This window comes from Anolis carolinensis, chromosome 2, assembly GCF_035594765.1.
Source record: "Anolis carolinensis isolate JA03-04 chromosome 2, rAnoCar3.1.pri, whole genome shotgun sequence".
NCBI classification, from domain to species: Eukaryota; Metazoa; Chordata; class Lepidosauria; order Squamata; family Dactyloidae; genus Anolis; species Anolis carolinensis.
In genome coordinates this window covers 131,275,083-131,297,866 of record NC_085842.1, presented here as the reverse complement: position 1 = coordinate 131,297,866, position 22,784 = coordinate 131,275,083, and the positions used below count along the sequence as shown (strand labels likewise).

Here is a 22,784-nt window from a genome sequence, read left to right as displayed (position 1 = left end):
TGGGGAGGTGCCTTTTCTTTCCCATAAACTGAGAGAATGTGACGTGCCCAAGGTCATCAAGGGAGGGGGGTCCAAGATTGAGCTGAGATTCAAACCCTGTTTTTCTAGAACAGTAGTTCAACCCTCAAAGCGCTACACTTAATATCCTGATATAAAACGCTTCAGATTCTAAGTGGGAGAACTCATGATTGACTATTACTATAAGAACATCCTTGCAAAAAACAAAACAGTAGGGAATAGTTCTAGTTTAGCTATTTCTCCAATGTGCTCTTCTGTATGTAGGAGAGTTTGGTTTTATATATAGATCCACGTGTGCCTTCACCTTAAAATGGTACTTCCTGGATAAAGTGTTATGATTACCGTGCAGAATACACTTGATAGGCTTTGCCATCAAAGTGCTGGTAGTGAGCAGTTCACTGAAGATCACAATCTTAAACCATATTGTTAGCATATACAGGAGATATTGTATATAGCTTCCCCGGTAAAAATTGGTCTCTATATAGTAAGACCAAAGCAGAAGGCAGAAGTTAGGGGTGATTAACATAGCCAGTAGCTAGGGATGGTGGAAGCTATAATTCCAGCATTATTTGGGCACCAAATGTTACGGTTTCTGCCCAGAAATTTTTAGGCTAGGAATTAGGACCCACAGCATGTTCATGACATGATGCCTCATTCATCTATGGCAGGCATGGGCAAACCTCAGCCCTCCAGGTGTTTTGGACTTCAACTCCCAAAAATCCCAGCCAGCTTGTGGGAATTGAAGTCCAATGCCTGATCTATGTCTGATCTTCCCCCTCAGTTGACACAACAGTTAGAAGCTAAATGTATAAACCTGCAAATGTTATCATCTATAGTAGAGAACCAGTGCCACATCAAATTCCTATGCCTCTTACCCATGTGGATTGGATAATGTTGTGGGTGTTGTCTCTCTCACACATACACTCCTTCTGATGTCATAGGCTTTCTATTTGCAGCATTCTTGAAGCTAGTACTTGGCTTTAGGTAAATGTTTTTTACCTGTTGAAGAGGTAGAGCAGTGAACCTGGCTCCCAGAGTTAGGCACTGGTTGCAAAGAAACATCTGCAGCTTCAGAAAACATTCCCCACTCCACACATTTCCTCCAAAAGGTGAAGCTTCTTTACCAATAGGAGAGCAATGCAAGGGGGGAAATTCTGTTATGCCTGAACTTTTGTGATAACTAATAGGGCTTCAACTCTGCTCTTCTTGTGAATGACAAGGAATCTTCCGAGGGTGGACTTTGGTGGGGAGCTTGCTTTAGATGACCTTCCAGAGTCACCCCAGCAGCCAAAGGCAGCATATCCTGTGGGAAGGAATGCTGAGCTTGGCAGTCAGTCATCTGGAGGGTTGTAAGGTTACCACCTATGTGCTTGGGACCACTCAGTTCCAAATTAGGCTCACAGAGCAGAGGTTCCCCCTCTTTGATATTTTTGGATGCTGACTTTCAAATGATCATTAGTCTCAGTGGTCATCTGTTTCAAACACACCAACTAACTTGATTAACTCATTCATCACATGTACTGCTACTACATGAATTTTTTTCACTTAGCAAATCCCTGTATTTTCTGTAATTTTATAGAAATAATACCTAATATACCTTATTTGTTTTCCTAGGTTTGCTATACATTTCCTTCATGATAATTTGAAGCATCCTAAATTTCCCTAATTACATTTTGGAGATTCTGTTGTTTTAGGAATTATTTTCCTTTGTTCTTTTTCCTAGACTTGATAACATAGAAATGGTATAGGGGCTTGTGTGAGTAAGGATTCACTGGAAAGTGATATGTTGCTGTACTAGAAGGCCATGTACACAAATACAGATTTAGTATGACTTATCCAAAATGCTTGGGACCATAGGTGTTTTGGATTTTGAATCTTTTCGGAATTTGGAATACCTGTTTTTGCATATATGATAATGCAATGTCTTGGAGATGAGACATAATTGTCCATGCAATATTTTTAATGATTTTATGGATGTAACAAAGTTTGTACACTGAACCATCAGAAAGCAAATGTGTTAATATTTCAGCCAGCCATGTGGGCAGTTTAGGATTTTGGAATATTTCAGATTTTTGAATTCCAGATAAGGGATGCTCTTATTCTTATATATTCTTATATTCTTATAGCTTTGCTAATAGAACAGGTTTTACAAACTTATTTGTGCAGAATGTTGGTAATTGGGCATATTCACCTATGCCAGGGTTGGGGAACCATGTGACTCCAATTCTTATTGGAATGCAACTCCCATTATTCTTGGCCACTGGTCATGCTAGTTGTGGCCAGTGTAGGTTGGGATCCAACAATATCTTAGATGGCTACATGTTTTTCAGATTTGCTGTATACAGTTGGAAGCATTGGTACATCTTCCGTTTATTAGAAAATGGTTTCTAGACTAGCAGAATTGTGCATCAATATTAGAAACCTAGCAGTAGTTCTCAACCTGGGGTCCCCAGATGTTTTGGCCTTCATCTCTCAGAAATCCTAACAGCTGGTAAACTGGCTGGGATTTCTGGGAGTTGTAGGCCAAAACACCTGGGGACCCACAGGTTGAGAACCACTGATGTAGACCTACTTAGATGCCACAGAAATGGACACATCAGATGTCTCATTGCAGTTTTTCTCTGATGGTTAAGGATGTATGTCACCTACTGACTGTAACTGAACATTAATATTTTAAAAACAATAATCCTGAGATGTACATCCATGGTTCCCATGCCATGTTTTTCACATGGCAGGGTTTCATGAATTAAGTGTTGTGGCTGATTGGAATAGACACTCCCTTCCACCCTGTATGTATATTATGGATGATCTTCAGAAGCTTCAGAACAGTTTTGGTGAATTTCGTGTCTACTGTGATGTAAAGGACCTTTTCAGGGTTTTGTTCTGGTGCAGCAGAGAAGTGAAATGCCAAGAGGGTTTTTTAAAAAAAGAAAAGAAAAAGAAACATTTTTGACATGCCCTCCATGGACCATGGGGTTTGAGGGTAATTTTCCCTTGTTTTTGGAGATTTTGAGCTATTTCAGTTTCAAGAGAAACTTTTTAATGAAGAGGAAGAGAATTGAAAATTTCCCTGATTGACTTTCCGTTGTTGTTAGCTAAAATAGTCAAGGCATGCCAAAATGTAATTAAATTTACTCCACTCTGTATCTGAAGGTGTAGTGGAGCAATTTTAGGCAAAAAGATCTCATGGGGGTGTAAGTATAATGCTTCCCAACCCCTGGCAGTTTCCTACCCCGATATAAAGGAAGGGAGATATTCAGAATGAAGGAATGGATGAATAAGGGCCCTTCCAGACAGGCCTTATATCCCAGGATCTGATCCCAGGTTTTCTGCTTTAAACTGGGTTATATGAGTTTGCCCTGCCAGATAATCTGGAAGAAACAGAAAATCTGGGATGAGATCCTGGGATATAGAATCCTGTCTAGAAGGGCCCTCAATTAATCCTTGTGTGAGAGAGAGAGAGAGAGGAAGAGAGAGAATAGTTATAAAATGGTTATTCATCTAGAGTGAATGTAAAAACCATAACATTTGTTAGCATTATGTCCTATAACATTCATTGAGAGAATGAAATCCTTTTGAGTGAAATGTGGTCAATCTGGAAAGTTTTCAACGTTATTTGAAAGGGTGTGCATGTTGCTTTAAACAATCAAGAATGGTAAAAAGATTCTGCTTCAGTTAAGTCCTTTTTAAAGATTGTGTTTGCATCTTTATGGATGATAGTCTGAGGATGCTAGATTAATCTTGTGCAAAACGTACTAATGAGAGCTTTATTCTGTTATAAAGAGATTAACATTACAAGGTAGTCACGATGCCAAAGGAAAATGTTTTTTTGAATCAGTGGCCATTACTGGCTAGAAATGAGTTAAAATGATGACCCCTTATAAGCCTAGAACAAAAGACGCTTCCAAAAACACTCTGGTGATCTGTCACCTGTGACTGAGGCAGCCTTTCTCTAGACCTCAGTGATCAAAAACACATTCAGTTAAACTGTGAGGTTGTCAACTTTATGAGGACTTCTGATCAGTAATGGGCCAGGGTCTGTGAGGCATCAGAAGCAAACACTCTTCCAAATGAAAAGTGGCTCCAGATAGTATGAAATTCATAGTGGGCAGTGGAATTGTTACAAATGGCTGTCTTTTCCCCCACCTCAGAATAGCATTCCCTTCGAACACCATGGCAAGTAGCTGCGCGTCTCGTTCTCGTTGGAAAGTAGCACTGGGTGAGTCCCTTCTTGCAAGACACAGCTTGGTGGGAGGGGTGGGTTTAACTCCGGTGGATATTTCAATTGGGGAGGCTTTTCATGTTCATTCTGCACGTTATTTCTTTCTGCTTTGCAGATGACATCACATTAGGTATGCTTCAAATTATCTATTTTTTTCCTAAAATCTTTTAACTTCACTAATAGAAGAGAAACCAGATAACCTATATTGCAGCCAAAGGTCAGAGTAGCTTACACTTTCTTAATGAAGCACTTGGAGTGCTTCATGTGGCTTTTTTTTCTTAGACCTTATTCATCTCACCATAAGAAATATGTTATCAGACTGAGCACCATGTCGCCCCCTTTAGTTAGCCCAGATAGTCTGCAAACTACATAAGAAGAAAACTGCACAGTTGCAATTGACTAGAAATTCACAAATTCATTAAAGAATAGATGGACATGTCTTGCATAAAGCCTCCATTCCAATGCATATTATTCTACATTAATTACATCAGCCTGCATGCTTAGTGGTGAAGTAGGTACATTTCAACAATATTTGGGAAATCTCATATTCCCCATCTAAACAGTATCCTATGGTAATAGAGCTTTTTTTTTCACCCAGTGGTAACCTGCCAGTAGATCTGTAGGAAGCATTATCGAAAAATCTGGAGAGTAAATAGTGCATTTTTCCTAAAGGAAGCTAGACTTTTTTAAAAAAAAGAAAAGAAAGAAAAACACTTCTTACTAGCTATAGAAACATTGCATGATATATACCACAGCCATATTCTCACAATAAATTATTAAATAAGGCAATAAAACAATTGTTCATAAATTCTAACGTTGTGAAAAGTAAACACTACAATTGTCATTATTGCCTTGTTAAAGTGTGGTTTACTTCTTCTATGAGTAATACAGAACATTAATACAACCCTTATTCTCTGCCCTTTCCCGCAAGCAGCCAAAGATTAAAAAAACATTTTCAGAACTGATACTGAAGCTGGAAAGTGTGCCTGTGGACTCTTTACAGGAGACTCCTCAATGCCTGTGTTGGTAGAAAATGAATGAATGCCTGCAATAGGCGCAGTTTTAAAGTCTATCAGTTGATCTTTCTTTTTGTCTTGACAGCCAGTAGGGGCTTCACTGAAGCAAAAAGGAAGTCTGTGGAGGCAGTCTGTAGCTTGTAACCAGTCTTAAATGTTTTAGAAGCTATTCCTTTGGCTTTTTCATGCAGTGAAGTCTCATTCCTTTGATTCTATTTCTGAGCATTTTCCCTCCTTGCCATTGATAAGCTCCATGCCACACTAATTTCTCCTCTTGGTGCAGGATTGCTCTTACTCCTCTTCTCCTTGCTGCTTTTGTGTTTGTCTGATTCCACAGCTCTTTACTTTGTTAACTACATTTGCAAACTGGATATCCACATGGGCTAGATTATATGGATAATCCAGCTGTTTAGAATTTTAGTTGAGTAGGAAGATTTTCTTCCGAAGCACCTTCAACGTCAGATGCACTGGGCTGTGCTAAATGGAGACTTCCTGCCATATGTCTGAGCAAGGGACCCTACTAAAAAGACAGTATTGTGATAGAAGATGTAGGACATTTGCCTTTAAATCTGTGCAGGGGTGAGGCAATGTGTGCGTAAGCGGGAGGGGTGGATACAAAAATTGTTGAACTGCAATTCTCATCAGGTCTTGCTGGTATAACCTGTGGGGCAGCATGATGGGATTCATTATCCAATACCTGGAGAGCCACAGATTGGGACCATGATGGCATGTACTTTATGCAGCTGGCAGATTTGAAAGTAGACATTCAGCCGTCTGGCTTCCAGTTAGATTTGTGTGGGTGTTCTGTTTTCCAACCCTAGTTTAGGTGGGATGAAAATTTAAAGAGGGAGGAGAGTATGATGTGGCAAAGATCCAACATTTGAGTAGCTGAAATGGGAAGCTGTCAAAGTTACTATACAAACTTCAGCTAGGAGAGTTGAGTTGTCTGCTTATAAACTCCATTCCTGTTTGCAAACAGGAAAGAACTGCAGAAGCCAGTCCACTATCAAGACCCTTGTTTGTAATAATTAACCTCTTTTTGCATGTGAAATCAATTGTTGCTGCTGCAGTTAATACTTAAGACTAGGTTCTGTGAACTGTGCATTTAAAGACTATGCTTTATTCACCCATGTGAAGACAAAATTTTACAAACAGATCCTTACTTCTCAACCTGAGGAAAGAAGCTGGAGGATCACTGTTGAATTTGTAGACAATTTCATTATTAGAGAATAAAAACAGCATTGTAATAAAGGGAAGCGCCCCCCACCCCCGGAAATTGGACCTGTTTTTAGTTATGTAGAAGCCTTGACAAACACATGCTGACATCAATTGCATCCTAAATCCCGCCTAGTCATTCTAGAAATTGTTTTAGGGATAGATAATGCATTGCCAGATTTGGTGTAAATGTATGATTGCAGAGTTCATGGGACCTTTCTTAACACTCAATTTGCATATGGAAGGATATTGTAGAACATATTCAAAACAGCGTAACTGCTAAAAAGGCAATTTCTTTTAGGTAACACTTGCATTTATCACCTTGCTTCTTGATTTGGGTTTCATTACTGATTCAGGATTTTGCCTGAATCATCTGATCTGTTCTTTTGCCAGCATGTGCTTTTTTCCTCATTCTTCATACTATTTATCCTTGCTCATGAGGTACCTTTGTTGCCTTAACCTTATTGCAGAAGGAAAATGCCTTTCACTTCATGGGTGCTGCAGGTGGGTGCAACATGGATTCTGCCGGAACACAGTTTTGTGCATTCTCATTTCATTCTCCTGAAATGGATGCATCGGTTTGTTGGTGTTTATGGGAAGTGGCTGAGGTGACTAATGGATCCACTTGTGTACCATTGCAGTAGGTCTGGGCTGATATTGATACCTTATTCCTTGGCTTCAATAGATTCCTGCTCTGGCAACGACCAGCGTTCTCCAGTCTGCTGTGCATCGGTGAAAGAGTTGCCATTGAGGGGCAGATAATGCATGGCTGATCTCCTATGTTACCAATGGCTTTTACTAGCAAAACAACCCCAAACTAGAGCAGAAGACATACTTACAACTGGATCTCTCCTTGCCACTTACTAAAGATACTTGCAGGAACATGGACAGAATCCAGCAGCTGCAACTACAAGAGGCTTTGGCCAGAAACCCGATAACCTTATCTGAACTCTTGCAACAGGGCTGGAAAAGGAAGAGACGGTTTACAGCATTAACCGCCTGTTATTTAATAGCCATTTCAGTTCTCCCTCCACAGGCGGCAGCCTTTACCCTCTTTTTATTGTTCTACTGTAACTGTAAATCTTTTACTTCGTTTAAAAAAGTTTTGTATTCATTTTGCTAAGATTACTGGCTTAACTCTGTAAAGAATTCAGTCTCGCTTTTGTCTGGTTTGAAACCTATATAGAAATGTGAACAATCCTGAAACCTACAGCAAAACAAAAGACTTGAAATTTCTTGTAAACCTAAGTCAGGGAAGGAATGTGTAATTTGAATTAGAACTGTCCAGCTTTTATTTTTCACTATTACTTTTGTATGGTGTCGTTCTACAGAAGAGGAGGAGAAAGGGTGTTCTCAAGGGTTGCTTTTTTAAAAACAAAGCAAATCCTTATTTTGCATTTGGCTGTCTTGTTCTTCCAGTTTTTTTTCCTTTTAATCAAATGTTTATGTAATTCAAAAACATTCTTAGAATGTTTGTTATTCCTTAGAGATGTCAAAGAAAGAGCAGGGGGTATTTTGAAGAGACCCCAGTAGGAGGTAATAAGAATCTTTCATAGAGTTTGAAGAACAAAATTCAAAGCTCTCAATTTTAGCTTCAAAATCATCTATTCAGGAAAGTTTTGAATGTACAATATCTGCTCTGCTTTGTTTGTGGTTCATATGAGGGATAGGACCAACAGTCTCTATTCAGTTTTTTAGTACAGATGTTGTTGAAATCTGCTCTCACTGCAGTATGAGTAGTGTTTAGTAGGTTGTGCTTCTCTTGAATATGCAGAGAATTGCAAATGCTTACAGCCTGCTGTATTATGCCAAGGCTTGGAATTATAAACAAAATATTCCTGCTGCAAGATCCCAAGACTTGAGAACATTCACGCTGGTTGAATTCTTTAATATTAAAGTGTGCAAGTCTGGAACAGCTGGCCTTCAGCTGAAGATACATTTATGTAATGGCCAAAACACTTACCTTAGCAAATGAGTGTGCCATCTAGTAGATATGGAAGAATCTTTGTTTTCCTGAGCAATACATTTATCCCTTTGTAACCTGGGAAAGTGGAAGGCATGTGAGTCTAAGCAAATACCACTCAAAGTAACATCAGTCCCATTTTGGGAGTGAAGATGCAATACATATATAAGTTGCATTGATGCTTTGAATTAAGAAGCATGAAATTCTTGCCTCCTTGGAAACTTGGTGGCTAATTTAACTCCATAATTTTCATTTTCTGTTTATTTGCAAACATTTTTTTTACTGCTCCAAAGTGTTGCCACTTTTTTAGTCTTGTGGATTTGGAAATATGATCACTCTTGTTCTTTTTTTTTTTTAAACTACTTTAGGACATTAACCAAGTGCTTATTTAAATTCAAGGTCTGATTTCTTGCAACCGATGATTGGGAGAGTGCAATGGGAATGTTTTAATGTTGGTCCATGAAGAATTTTGAATAATTGTATCACTTGGTTGCTATAGATGTTGGTTCTTCGGGCATGTGCACTTCCATTTTGTACAGTTCTACACTTCTGTGTGCTTTCTTTGTAAATAATTGTGGTCAATGATGTAATGTTAGAGACTTACAAAGGCAGCCTCTTCTCTCTATATATCTGGAACCTTCAATAGCTGTACTATACTTTAAAAAGTTGACTGATGCAAATTTCTCAACTTGTACTTGGTTGTGGGCAGTCTTTGCCCTTCCATTATAGTTAAATCCTACCATCACCTACTGAAAATATAGTTAGAATGTCTCTATAAACCTGTGTACTGGTAACAGATATCTCAGAACACCTCATTTGTATTACCACTGTATTTGTGTACTTTAATAACTGTGTAAATAAATTCATAAGGACTTCTAACTTTAGTGCAGTATCCGTATTTGCATGTCGAATTAATTCTCTACATATAAAATGGGACACATTTCTACAGATCCACTAAATGTTTAAGATAAAGCAATTTACCTTAATTGATGAGCATTCCACCCTGTAGAATTAACATTACTGGGCAGATGGTGGGATGTCTTGGAGTTCAGTTCTTCAGAGTCTTCTTTCTGTTCCTATATTTTTGTGTTCATGTGTATTTAATAATCATGCTTGTAGCTGTCATTAGCTACAACCCTGTGATGAAAACTCTTAAATCAGAAACTGACCAGAGATTAGTCTGTATAGAATAACAATGTATGTGCATATACACTCTTGTATAACTCACAAGAAATGTAACACGGATCTACTTTCTATAACTCTGCCTGAGAGTAAGTTACTTCAAACTATGTTATATATGAAGAAATTACTTCCAGAGTGTCAAAAGTAAAGGTACAAATTTCATATCATAATCCAACAAAGGGTATAATGTTCAAGGAGTAAGTAACAGACATAAAGTAAAGCATATGCAAACAACCAAGTCCATATTATTCCTGGAGCTGCGTGAAATCTTGAGTCAATGTCAATCGTAGTAAAGAAATCCAGCCTCCCAAGATAACAACTTCTATATTCAAAGGAATTATTCGTTTGATTCGCAATGCCAAGAACTGGCACACAACAAGGTCTCCTGGGTTGTTCCCCTTGTTTCCTTATCACTTCTTCGGGTGTTACGCCTGTCTTTATCTTATTATGCTTGAGTACACTGGATAAAGGAGTGAAACAACATACAAACAACAGATATATGAAAATCCCCAAATTAACACTGCTTAGGAAAAGTTTTTAAAAATTGATAAACACGCTCATCTACTTACATTCCTATTAGTAGCTTTGGTTCTGTTTTGAGTGGAGTTCTATAATGAGCAAATGTAAGAGTTCCAGGATGCCTCTTAAGTAAGGCTACTTGTTACAGAAAACAGATGTAATCTATTCTGTCATTTAGCCCTTGAGGGAATAGTGTTTGTAGTTTGAAAATCCGAAATGACTCTTTGTAGAAGACATCTTTTCACATCTGTATTTGGTCTGGGCGATACTTTTTCCAAAGCACAAAATTTAAAGCTGTGGTACGCATGGGCTTTTTCATTAAAATGTACATACAATGAAGAGTCAGTGGACCCATTTCTTATGTGGGAACGATGTTGACTTATCCTGGTTTTCATAAAGTAAACTACATTATCGGTTGAACATGTCAAATGCTGCAATGTGATATTAATATTAAGTGTTGGATGTTAATATATTTTGCCCTTAAATGACTGAGAACAGCAGTCGCAGTGGCCACAGCTAGCGTGACCCTTAATGTTCAGTTTATTGGATGTAGTAGAATTGTATTCTGAATGGATCATAAGATCTCTTTTAAGTATTTGGATCTTTTGTGAGCAATTATTGGTTTGCTTTGGCATCCAGGGATGTCTTGTAATAGATTAGTCATCATGAAACCTTAAAGTTAAGTATATCCTTGGCATAACCTTAATCTCCATAATGGAAACGACTCATGCCCTTTGGGCAAAAAATTGCTTCCTAGAGTGGATAAGCAAGACAAAAATGTAAAGCCTGCATACTCAGGATGGTTATTTGAATTGCTAGTTAAAATTAGTTACATATACTATTAAGGGGTATTTGGTTATATAGGTTATGTTCTAATTTACTCATTAGCCTTTCAGAATAGGATAACCAGGGACACATCAGCAGGCTGACCAGTAGAAGTTAGATACAGTATTCCCCCGCTACTTTGCGGTTCACTTTTTACGGATTCGCTGTTTCGTGGGTTTTTTCATATGGCTCTCTCCCTCTGGCCTGGCCTGTCCTCCTCAGCTGCCTGCAGGCAGCGCCAGTAGGCCCCGCCTGCACCTCATCACCTCAGCGAACAAGAAGGAGTACAGTACAGTACATTAAAAGAGGGTGGGAGGGAGGGAGGGACACAATATTTATTAAAATAAATATAGTGTCCCTACTTCGTGGATTTTCACGTTCCAGGTCCTGGAACGTAACCCCCGCGATAAGTGACAGAACACTGTATATGTACTGAGTGAATTGAACATTTATAAATGACTGAAGTACATGCTAAACTGTGTTTTCTCTCCTAATTAAAGTCGGAAGCACTGTAAAGTAGGAAAAGGTGAACTATAAAGAGAAATTGCATCCCCTGAGTTGGTCTGCGTGCCACTGCTTTGGGTATATTACCTTCAGGAAAGTTTGCTCATCTGCCTGGGAGAAGTTAATTCTCTTCACATATAGTAGCAAGGGGTTCTGGGCACATCAGTGACAGAACAGTTTTCCATGTGGCACTGTCAGACAGGAATGAAAAATCACAAGCTGTGAATTATGTAGAGTTGCAACAGTTTTTTGGTTTTCATTCTTCTTTGCAGTCTCTGAAAACTGCACATATGGTATTTTCTGCACCTGTGCAGCCAGTTCAGAATCTTCTAGAAAGCTTCAAGATGCATTTTGGTGGAAGTCCCACCCACATCTCCAAGGAGATATGTAGCCAGTGCGGGGGGGGGGGGGGGTTTACATCCTCAGTTCCTTTAGTCCGCCGCCATTGCAGCAGCTAAGGAATTTCTCTGTGACTAGCTCTTTTGCAATTGTTTGGACTGATTTATTGTTTGACTTAGACTGCTTTTTTGGTCTGTGTGACTCTCTCCTTCCTTGACTCAGACTGTTTTTAACTACCCTTTTTTTGTCAGGCTGGTAATATCTTCTACAACCTTTTTAAAACAGTGTGTGGCCTGTGGGAGGGGGGGGGGGGAGCTGCCTGATACTGATGGGCCTGCAATGTTTTTGCTATGCCTTGGAGAGGGCCATGTGGTGCAACTTGTCCCATTTGCCTCTCCTTCACCCCCCAGGCATGGAAGAACCGAGAGTTGCAGCTTAAGGCCTTGCTGTATGAGCAGGCTCTCTAGATGTAGTAGCCACTCTAGGTTTAATGACACAGATGACCTACCTCCCAAACGACTGCTTCCTCGCCCTTAAGTCCTTCGTCCTGCAGGCTCTATTGAAGGCATTGTTATTGGCCAGATATGTCCAGTCGGTGTTGAGCCACATGGCCTCTACTATGGTGATCACGCCTCTTGCAAGGCTGAGGCCCTGCAGGCCTGCTTCCTGTGGACCTTCGACCCTCTTTGGAACAATCCCTGCATCCTTCTCTCACTCACTCCTGTACATCACTCATTCACTGAAATTTGCACATCCCTGCACATCCTCCCCGCTATTGTCATGCCTCTGTTCTTCAAGCTGCTTCTCTGTGGCAGAGGAACTGAGGCTGTCGCTCCTCCCACTGGCTATATACCTCCTTGGGGAGTGTGAACGGGACTTCTGCCAAAATGTATCTTGAAGCTTTCTAGAAGATCCCAAACTGACTGCACAGGCACAGGAAATACCATATGTGCAAATTACACAGATGACCACTCAAAGAAACATGGTTACAGGTAAGCAACCATTCCTTTCTCCCCCACCCCTATGAAGAGTATCTTGTTACAGCCCTGCATAAACAGCATAGCCAGTTGTGGAGTTTGAAGGCCACAGCTTAACCACCTCTGTCAAAGTTGGACGCTTTGGCTAATATAACAGGGTTGCACTTTGGGAGAGGGGAGTCTTCCTTTTCCTTCTTTCCTGGCTTCTTCCTCTGCTCTTTCACCCCTTTTGCCTTATGACTTGGGTGTCATACATGTGCTTCATACTCCTCCTTTCCCCAATGCCTCACCTTGGTGCTGACATACCTGCTCAGGAAGGCACTGACTATGAGGGCTTATTTCCCTTTGAAATGTTTGTGTAGAGAAGAGAAATTGCTAATGAAAGTCTCCAAAGAATTGTTTTAAAATTAATTTCTTTATGGTTTATTGTCAGTAAATGTTTGATTTGTTTAGCTATGTTTTATACTTGGGTTTGCATAAACATTTCTCAGGCAAAAAAGGATTGTGCTCATTTAAGGTACTGTAAACAAATTGCCACTCTACCAAGTAACCGTCTTCCAATATTGTGTTACTTGTAAATAAATAACCATCAGCATTTGAAAACAAGTCTAGAAAATTTACAACACAGTTGCAACCTCTCTGAGTTTAATTCTGCCTTGGACATGGACAAGAGGCTATTAAGAGACTGGCTATTTTGGTTTGATTCAAGAAGGGCTCTGCAATCAGTTAGGAACTCAAAATTCTCCTCCCCATGGTTCCCCATTAGTGAAAACCAAACATTTTAGAGCCAGGCATCTGATTAAACATAAGCCATCCTCCTTAAGAATTGTCTTCACTAAACTGTGATTCCTAGTAATGCCCACCAGTGTTAGATAGTTGTTACCATAATGTGCCATGGGAAAACAGACTTCGCATCTGTAGCCAATGCCAGGTGGAAATCATTGTGCACTACATGTTAAACTGCTCTTTGTATAGTGACCCAAGAGAAAGGTATTTAAAACTCCTATTGATAAAAGAAAATGGCAACTCTCTTGTAGAAGCGGTTCAGTTTTTGTTAAACGACTCAAATGCTTGTGTAACATAAAGTGACCCTCTTTGCTTTATCTGCAAAAAAAATCAGAAAGAGAGCTAGATAAAATTGCTATCATCTGCCATGGAGACTTAAAGGGCTAATTTGACCCCCCCCCCCAATGTATATGTAACTATTGATAATTCACATTGTTTTTGCTCTTTGTGTGAGCATGATGATGAGCTTTGTTATCTTTTGCTGTTTCCTTTGAGGGTACTATTCTGTACACACTGTACTTTTTGTCATGGCCTTGAGCTTGTGCAATAAACTATTTGATTGACTGAGTCAAAAAGGTTTGAGGAGCCCTGCTGTAGAGCACGAAAATAAAGGCATTGTTACCTGCACTTGTGGATTTTGTGCCTTTTTGAGCATGCAAGCCTCTGGTTTCAAGGTTCCCCTTACTAAGGAGGAGAGCCAACCTGCAACAACCAAGGAAAATTAATAAGCATCCAGTGCCAGCTGTGGATTACCCCGGTGAGTGTAGACAAGTCACAAGCTCTCTGATCATTTTTTAATTATATATTTTGTCCTGTTATTCCAAAGAGCTCATAGTCACATGAACAGAATGTATCTCATTTTATCCTCACAATAATTCTGGTTAAACACAAAAAAAGAGTCGCAAAACTCAAGTTTCTGAAGCACACTGAGTAATCCGGCCCCAAATCCTCCTTGTTCAAGTCTGGTCATGAATTTACCATATCATAATGATTCTCAAGGCAATATAGAAACCCACCTTGAAGATAAATAAAAAATTATTCAACTGAAAATGTTTCCTCACTGCTTTGGGGTGGCAGAGGAAACGACTGAAGAATCCTTGTCTCTTGGTAGTGCTTATCTTTCTAGGTGGAGCCCCCGGTGTTGCAATGGGTTAAACCCTTGTGCTGGAAGGACTGCTAACTGAAAGGTCAGTGGTTTGAATCCGGGGAGTGAGGTGAGCTCCCGCCTCAGATCCAGCTTCCCATGCGAGGCACGAGAGAAGCCTCCCACAGAATGGTAAAACATCAAATATCCAGGCGTCCCCTGGGTAACATCCTTGCAGACGGCCTATTCTCACACACCAGAAGCAACTTGCAGTTTTTCAAGTCACCCAATACAAAAAAAAAAAATCTTTCTAGGTGGGATGTGAAGCAGTGGACTCTCCTTTTTGCTCCACTTGATTTCTAGGTTGAGTGTATTTGGGAAAGAAAAGGCAATTGGTCTTTCCTCCGCCAGTATGCTCATTCGCCTTTATACAATATCTTGACTTACTAGGTAAGTGCTAAAATATTAAGTTGCTATATATTAATTGAATGAATTGGTGAATTTGAGTGAAGTGTTTTGTACCAATCTTTAGTGGTCCAGTCCTACAGGTTACTTCTACCAGGGTGCAGCTCAGAACTCAATCAAGCCCTCTTTTTACATGCAATGAAAAATAAAGGTGCCCCACCCCATTCTTAGTCCCAAAGCCAATGAAACTTGTAATTGAATCTCTCTTCAACAATCATGATGGAAGAGTGTCATCTACCACATCTGAAGGCACTAGATGAGGTTAGAAAGTACAAGACAGGTACATACCTCAACTTTCTGGTGCTTTGTTGTTTCTATCCCGTGTCTGCCCCATGGCACAACTTATTCCTTCTGTCATTGATAGAATTATACAGTTGAAAGAGCCCTGTGGCTGCTTTTTTGATACTTCAATGGTGTAAACATGTCACCGTTAAGTATTTTCTTCATCCAACTGAATATACCCACCTCCTTTAATCTTTCTGCATATGTTTTGTGCTTTCTTATCATCCTTGTTGCCGTTCTCTGAACCAGGTTCCTACTTGGCCCCTACAAAGTTCACTCGGGTATTAGAGAATGGCCCAGAGGAAGCTCTACTGTTACTTTGCACAAAAAAGGCTAATTCTAGCATGTAATATGTTAATTTTTTTGTAAAAGTCCCAAACATAGGGCATTGTTTTCTCTGCTGTGTTTTAAACCATTTGCTTTATGGATGAATTGAGGCCACCAATATTGCGTTCGTAGAGTAAAATGCAATTTCAACTGTTTAAACTTTAAAGCAAAGTATGAATGCTGCAGCTGCCCTGATATTACTGGACTGCAACATTCTTCATCATTGACTGTCCTGGCCAGGGCTGCTACTTGCTTTTGGAATCCAACAGCTCCCAGGGGATTACAGAATTCCTACTTCCTGTTTAAAGATAATTTCAAAAATTCAAAATATACTTAGCTATGGAGGGAAACCTTTCTTCATTGATAGACTTCAAAGTTAATACTGCTTTAAATTTATTGCCTGTGTTCTTTTGGTTGCACAGAAGCTATCACCATCTGTCCTCCATTTAATTCACACTCATTCAATTTCAACTTTCACGCAGCAAAGCCTATCTGTTATTTTATCCTAATAGTACTCCACTATACAGTCCATATAGTTAGATGCTCAAAATAAACAGAAGCAAAGAGAAATCTAGCTGAAATCTAATTCTAGGATACAGTAATCCTAAAGTTCTTAATTCTACAACAAAAAACTAGTTTCTAGAATTTAATGGACTACACATATATTTAAAATAGATTGATTTGCCACTGCATATCCTTGACAGTTGGAAAACATGGACATTATTCTAACATTTCTTACAAGAAGTGCCCACTATATTTTTCTTAAAAGTGTACAGAAGTGTACGTTTGTGTGTAAGGTGACTCATCTAAATGTCTGAAAAACAAAAGTGAGAAGCATTGTATTGACTGGGTTGCTGTGAGTTTTCCGGGCTGTATGGCCATGTTCCAGAAGCATTCTCTCCTGACGTTTTGCCCACATCTATGGCAGGCATCAGCCCTTGCCAACATGGTCATCAAGGAGTGGGAATGGAATTGCAGTCCAGCAACATCAGAAGGAAAGCAAACACGCCCCAGCCCTTGACATAGCAATGTCGTACTGTAAGAATAGGTGGCTTATAGCCCACCACTGGTTGTATTGAATTAAAGCCAACAGCTTTTCGGGAACTCCAGCTCTGTTGTGGTAACGTATGATGCTACATGGCATATTTTCTGGGCTTTTGTACTGCTAAGTTTCTGAGTGAATATTCAAACTGTATGAGAACCATTTAAAAAATCTGGTGTTTCCAATGCCACATACAACATTTCCATTCAAATACATTCTGGGGTCTCAGTACAAAAAACAGATGCTGGTAAATGAAAAGAACATGCTAGATCCTGTCTAAGTAGTTTTTCCAATGTGATCATACTCTAGAGCAGTATTTCTCAAACTCTGCTCCTCCAGGTGTTTTGGACTTCAGCTCCCAAAAATCCTACCATTTTACCAGCTGTTAGGAATTATAGGAGCTAAAGTCCAAAACATCTGGAGGAGCAGAGTTTGAGAAACTGCTCTAGACAACACCTGAAACAATTATTTTTTTACTAAAATAAAATTGTTAGAACCTAATAAAATAATTATTCTTTGCTGTCAGAATTAGGCTTTGCTGCCATTTCTGTCATATCAAGAGATAATCTAGATAAGGCACAGAAGAGCTATAGTCCAAATGTGACTTTTATATTAACTGCTGCTAGAAGTTGTAACCTTGGGGGAGATGGGATTACCTCTTCTTCACTTTGCCCCCCCCCCCCCCTAATTTACATCCTTCCACAAAAGCTATGATTTGCCCTGCAGAAAGTAACTTTCATTGCAGTTGCTTTTTGTACCTTCTCAGAGGCACTGTGTTTTGCTCCATAGCTTTCGGGTTTTGAAATCTTGTCTGATTAAAAATAAGTCATTGACTTATCTCCAGAATGAAATGAAAGGAGCAGAATAACCTAATTTCTATGCTGTATCTTTTGAGGCAACAATATTGACAACAGAATAAATAACTTTATTCACTATATTTGCAACAGTTCACTAAAAAAGCATAAATCCAAATTACATTGACATCGACATATTACATTAAAGTGCAGTTACATGAAAGCAGGGACAAAGGTGACCTCACTTGCCTTCAACCTATTAACAAGCACGCACTCATATGCAGCAATATGTTGACACACAGACTCACTCACACAATCACAACTGGTACTGACAAATTCTGCACCTAATACCTGTTGCACACAAGAGCTTTGTTCTCCTAAAAACCCTTCACCATGATTGCCTTACAGTTGCACCCTGCAGAGTTACTTTCACTCTGAGAATAAAGAAGGCAAACATTGTGATTTCTTTTTCATATGGTAGAAAGGTGAAGGGGTTAGTTTATTAAACAGCAAACGGTTGCATAGACTCTGGGTAGCACAAATGGCAAGTTTACAAATGGGACCCAACAAAATATATCCGTATAAAATATCTTGCTTATCTATACCCTGCCATATCTTAGCTGTAAGTAAAATTGCCGAGCAGCCAAACGTATAGATTGAAGGGATAGAAACACAGCTCTTGGGCACTGGTTAAAATCTGTTGCATTATTTCAGTATACAGTATTTGGTTCAGCTATATCCATTCATTCTCTGAATGGAATATATATATATTTCAAAAGATGGCAAAAATAATGGGAATGTGTTTGCTGCTTGCCTATTCTGGAAAATCCAGGTGCCTGACTCCAGCAATCTCTATGTGAGACCATCAATATAATTTTCCCTACACAGATGGCATTTCCACTTCATTTTAGAAGGGAAGGCTGATCTGTATTACAGTCCTTCACACATATGGCTTGGCACCTTCTTTTGAATTGAATGAGAACCTTAATCTATGCAAAAAGATGAGACATTTGAGTACGTACAGGGCTCTGGATCAAGGTTTGTATGCCTGTGGGCTGCTGCAGCTCATTTTCAATTGTGAACACATATGCCTTGTATTGAAGTGACTCCTGTGCGCGCGCACACACACACATATTTACACATACTTTATATAAAAACAGGAGGGAACAAGAGAGAAGATCATCAAATATAAAATAGTCAACCATCATTTGGCAGTATGCAAGTTATAACAGGTACCTAATCAAAGCCAGTGCTGAAACTTGCAAGCATTCAACCACAACAAGAGGTAAGATTTCCTTACTCCTTCACAGTTATCAAAGGAACTGTGAAAACATTAACAATTGCCCATTAATGCATAGATTTTTCAAATAGTAATTTTTCATACAGAGGTTTTTGGCTCAAGCAAAAGAACTCAAAAGCTGAATTCAGTCAATAATATGATGATGTCTTCTTATAAAAATGGGCAAACATGTAAACAGTCTTCTGTGTTGAGAGGAAATCGGATAAACTGAAATGCTATCCATGCCCTATCTCACTTGGCGGGATTGTCTCTTTAAAAACATAATCCCACCCTCCCTGTCTATGATTTCTTCAATAGTGTGTCCCATCACCTAGTTAAATTTCTGTCCCCGAGAAATTACAATTGGTAGAATCTTTAGAATGCTGGAGATAAAGGGAAATGGTTTTGCCTAATTTAGATATATATTTTAAATAGAACAGCCTCCCTCACCTTCTGACAAACCATTTTTGGAATAGAGAGAGTGGGGAACACTTAATGAGAGTGTCTTTTCTTTCTCCCATACACCACAGTAGTAAAATCAGCATGTTGTTTTCAAGGACCAGAGGCTAATTGCATTCTGAGGTACATTAATCCAGAGCATTACTTTTGCTGGAGCCATGTCATTTCTCCCTAATTCAGAAGCACATATACAACTCTTTTAAGCTCTACAGTTAACCCATAGAAGTCAGCATAATGGAACAGACATTGTCTAGCCACCTAAAACCAAAATAAACAGCAGACATGGCCTGAATTATGTAGAAGATCTGAGAGAAAATACACAACCTTTTCTGTACTACCAATGCATTGAATTTTCAAATAAATTCCTTTCGATGCATTCAACCAAACAAAAATATTCACACTTCTGACCCCCATCTTTAAATGTATTTTAATTTAAATAACTTGGGTGTGATTACCAAACATTCAATGTTAGTAGACCAAATATTCATTGAACACCTAAGGAATGCATGAATGAAATGCTTTCATAGAAGAGCCAGTTGACAGATCTATCAGTTGACCCTGCTCTTAGTAAAACTGTTTTGCAGACGCTGCTAGAAAAAAATGCCCTTGCCAACCTTTCCCAAGGAAGCCTGATCATTACTTACCGTTTCTGAATCACTGTTCCGGGTCAATAGATGGGCATCTCATTTTGCTACTCAGGTCAATAAATCCCTAGTTGTATGGTAGATTAACTCACATCTGGCTCTGTATTTTAGTACCCCAAAATTTGTTCTCCAGTCCAAGCTTACCTTAATGTCCATGATGTAGTTTTAAACTTTGATTTGGTCATACAACCCTACTAGCAAAATGTGGGATGGTGGAGGTTCCAACTTTCTGCCAAAGACATTATTCATAAATATATATTGTTCCTCTTTGGTTAGATGTCCTGATAAAAATTTAGCACAATTTACTTAGCACTTTCTACTTTGTATCTTAACATCTGCAGCTGAACATGAAGGGCTGTTTGACAACTACCCAGGACATAAGAACTTTGTATATGGCTCCAATAAAGAGAAAGTAATATTAGCTCAGTTTATTATGACAGAAATTCAGAAGCTGACTTTGAAACCACTGGCAATTAGCTTCCGAGGTGACACACAGGGATACAGGACGTGGAACAATCTAAGGCCCCTCAGATGTTAGTAAAATGTTACTAGAGCCTAGAGGTTCTCTTCCGTCATTAATCTTGGAGGGTCAGGTTGGCAGGAGTAGGGAGTCAAACAACATCTGGAGGGTTATATAGCCTATCAGTCCCTTCTAGAGAGGAGGGTACAAAAGTGAGAGAGAAGATCAAGCCCTGCTCAAGCATCTCCACCTGTTTTGGGTCTGTGCAACATGGATACAGTATACCAATGGGCTGTCAAGTAACTCACCTTGCACACCTGCTGTTCTTCTGTGGCAGTTACTTGGTTATACACACATTATCCAATCATGTTAGGGAATTTACATTTGTTATAATGTCCTCTGAAAACAGATGGGATCTGGCACATGACTCAGAACTTAGAACAGTTAGTTTTTTGGACTGCTACTTCCATTGACACGCATACTGGTTATGGCCAATAATTTGGGAAATTCTGGTAGTTGTAGTCTAAACCACAAAATGTTCCAAGTTCTGGCATAATTCCAGCCAAATTTTCATATAAATTTTGTAGGCTTGTTTATGTAGGTAGGTGTTACTAATACTAGGTCTAAAAACCTTACCAAAACCTACCTTTCCCTTCCCTAGTAACTGTAATTGTGTTCAAATGCTTAGAATCCCCAACCCACTTTTAAAATGCTCTTTGATCAAGCCTGCATTTACCATAGTGACAAAATAACAACATGCAGGAGTTTAAATGAGACTCTAATGACTGCTTCATTCCAAATGTGGGAAATTGAGTGGAAATGATTTTTACAAACATCACACATCCCAATCCAACGTACTCCCAAATGTTGTCTTTTGCCATTTGATGGCCTTAAAATCACTTTATCCAGTCTCATTCTGAAGAAGAGGAAGGATAGCAGGAAGCAAAACTGCCTTCTTCATCCTGTGCATCTTTCATTAAGTCTATCACTGCATGAAAGAGCTGACGGTTCCATTAATGCTTCATCGTGGTTAAATAATTGGGGCAGCACACTATTTTGTCAAAATGTATTAGCACCTTTTTCATAAAAAGATTTCTAACACTGACTACACAGGTCTTTATGTGCTACTTTGCCTCTGGTTTAATCTAGAACTCATATGTCAGAGGCACACTTTCTCTGTGGAAAGAAAGCTGTGGAAACCATAAAAGTAAGACACATTTTGAAGGGGCTATATTTAAAGCAGAGGGTCAGTAAATAGTGGAAAGGAATTTGCAATCTTGCTTGCTGGCTTCTTAGAATGACAAAGAAGTTTCAGTTTGTTTTTACATAATTTGGAAGCAGCCATTGTAAAGTGTCGCAGGAAGCATCACAATGCCTTTCTTGGTATTGGTGTATTATTTCCAGTAAAAAGGACAATGAAAACAAAAACAAAACAGCATAAAAATACACTGACAAACCAAAAGCTGTTGAAAAATTGTACATGTTATCAAAATTGGATTAGAGCTGAGTCAAATGATCTACACGCATTTGGAAAAGGAGAGGTTCTGAAATCTTTCTGAAGATGACCGAGTCCCTGAGATTTCTCCTTACTAAGTCAATCCTATTTAAAGCAGACACAAACATTGAAGATACATTGAAGTGTACCACACACACACAACCAGACAATTATTTCATCTGTGTTAAAGGGAAAATTTATATATAATTCCTCCTAAATTAAAATGTTTTCACCCATGTGAACATTTTCTGGTGATGCATAGTGGGACTTCTACATGTGTTTAGAAGGCCATTTGTTTAGCTTGCAGAAGTAGTTACACCCAAGCAGTTTAATTTGAAGTTCAATCCATTTTACATCAGGGAGAAAATGTTTCCTAGTAAGCCAGCTTCCAACAAGTGATTTCATGAGCTGGTTGGCCTCCAGAGCCCAAACAAGATGGCCCAGCCCTAGACTAGTCCTACTTATAAAATAAATAACAGTGTTGAAATTATCTCAATCTCTTTCTAAACAATTTGACATTCATTCTTGTCACACTCACACACATGTTTCTGGGTTAGTTACAACTTCCCCATTTTTTTCATCTTTCAGAAATTGTTCCACTTCAATAGAGTCCACCTTCGTGTCTCCAGGTTGTTTGTTTAACTTCTCTCTTTCTGCTGCATCTTCTTTTACATGTGTTTCAGCTGGCCTTTTGATACAGCAGGCATTTCCTACAGCCAGCACCACGGCTGAAGTTACAACTTCAGTGCCAGCGATAATAAAAACGAACATATATTGGTGGGTCGCATCCAAGAGTTTGCCTGGAAAAGAAAATGGATATCTTCAACAGCATATTCAAACACATTTCTACATTAGGGCTCACATGAGCTGTTTTAAAGGAATAGTAG

General features: G+C 39.1%; 2 protein-coding genes across 5 annotated transcripts in view; one reads left to right on the top strand and one right to left on the bottom strand.

Moving 5' to 3' along the window:
• csnk1d (casein kinase 1 delta) overlaps window positions 1-9,313 on the top strand; it is a 30,756-nt gene extending 21,443 nt beyond the window's left edge. Inside the window, exons 9-10 of one of the 2 annotated variants that reach the window (XM_008104560.3) lie at window positions 4,170-4,237; window positions 7,157-9,313. In XM_008104560.3, the coding sequence (XP_008102767.1) occupies window positions 4,170-4,202 (33 nt within the window). In that variant the 3' untranslated portion in view covers window positions 4,203-4,237; window positions 7,157-9,313. The remainder of the gene's footprint in view (window positions 1-4,169; window positions 4,238-7,156) is intronic. The other variant, XM_008104559.3, reaches the window with a different exon arrangement.
• Window positions 9,314-17,670: 8,357 nt separating this feature from the next.
• Window positions 17,671-22,784, bottom strand: part of slc16a3 (solute carrier family 16 member 3) — a 49,147-nt gene continuing 44,033 nt past the window's right edge. For all 3 annotated transcript variants that reach the window (XM_008104561.2, XM_008104562.3, XM_062970535.1), the window contains exon 5: window positions 17,671-22,697. In XM_008104561.2, the coding sequence (XP_008102768.1) occupies window positions 22,432-22,697 (266 nt within the window). In that variant the 3' untranslated portion in view covers window positions 17,671-22,431. The remainder of the gene's footprint in view (window positions 22,698-22,784) is intronic.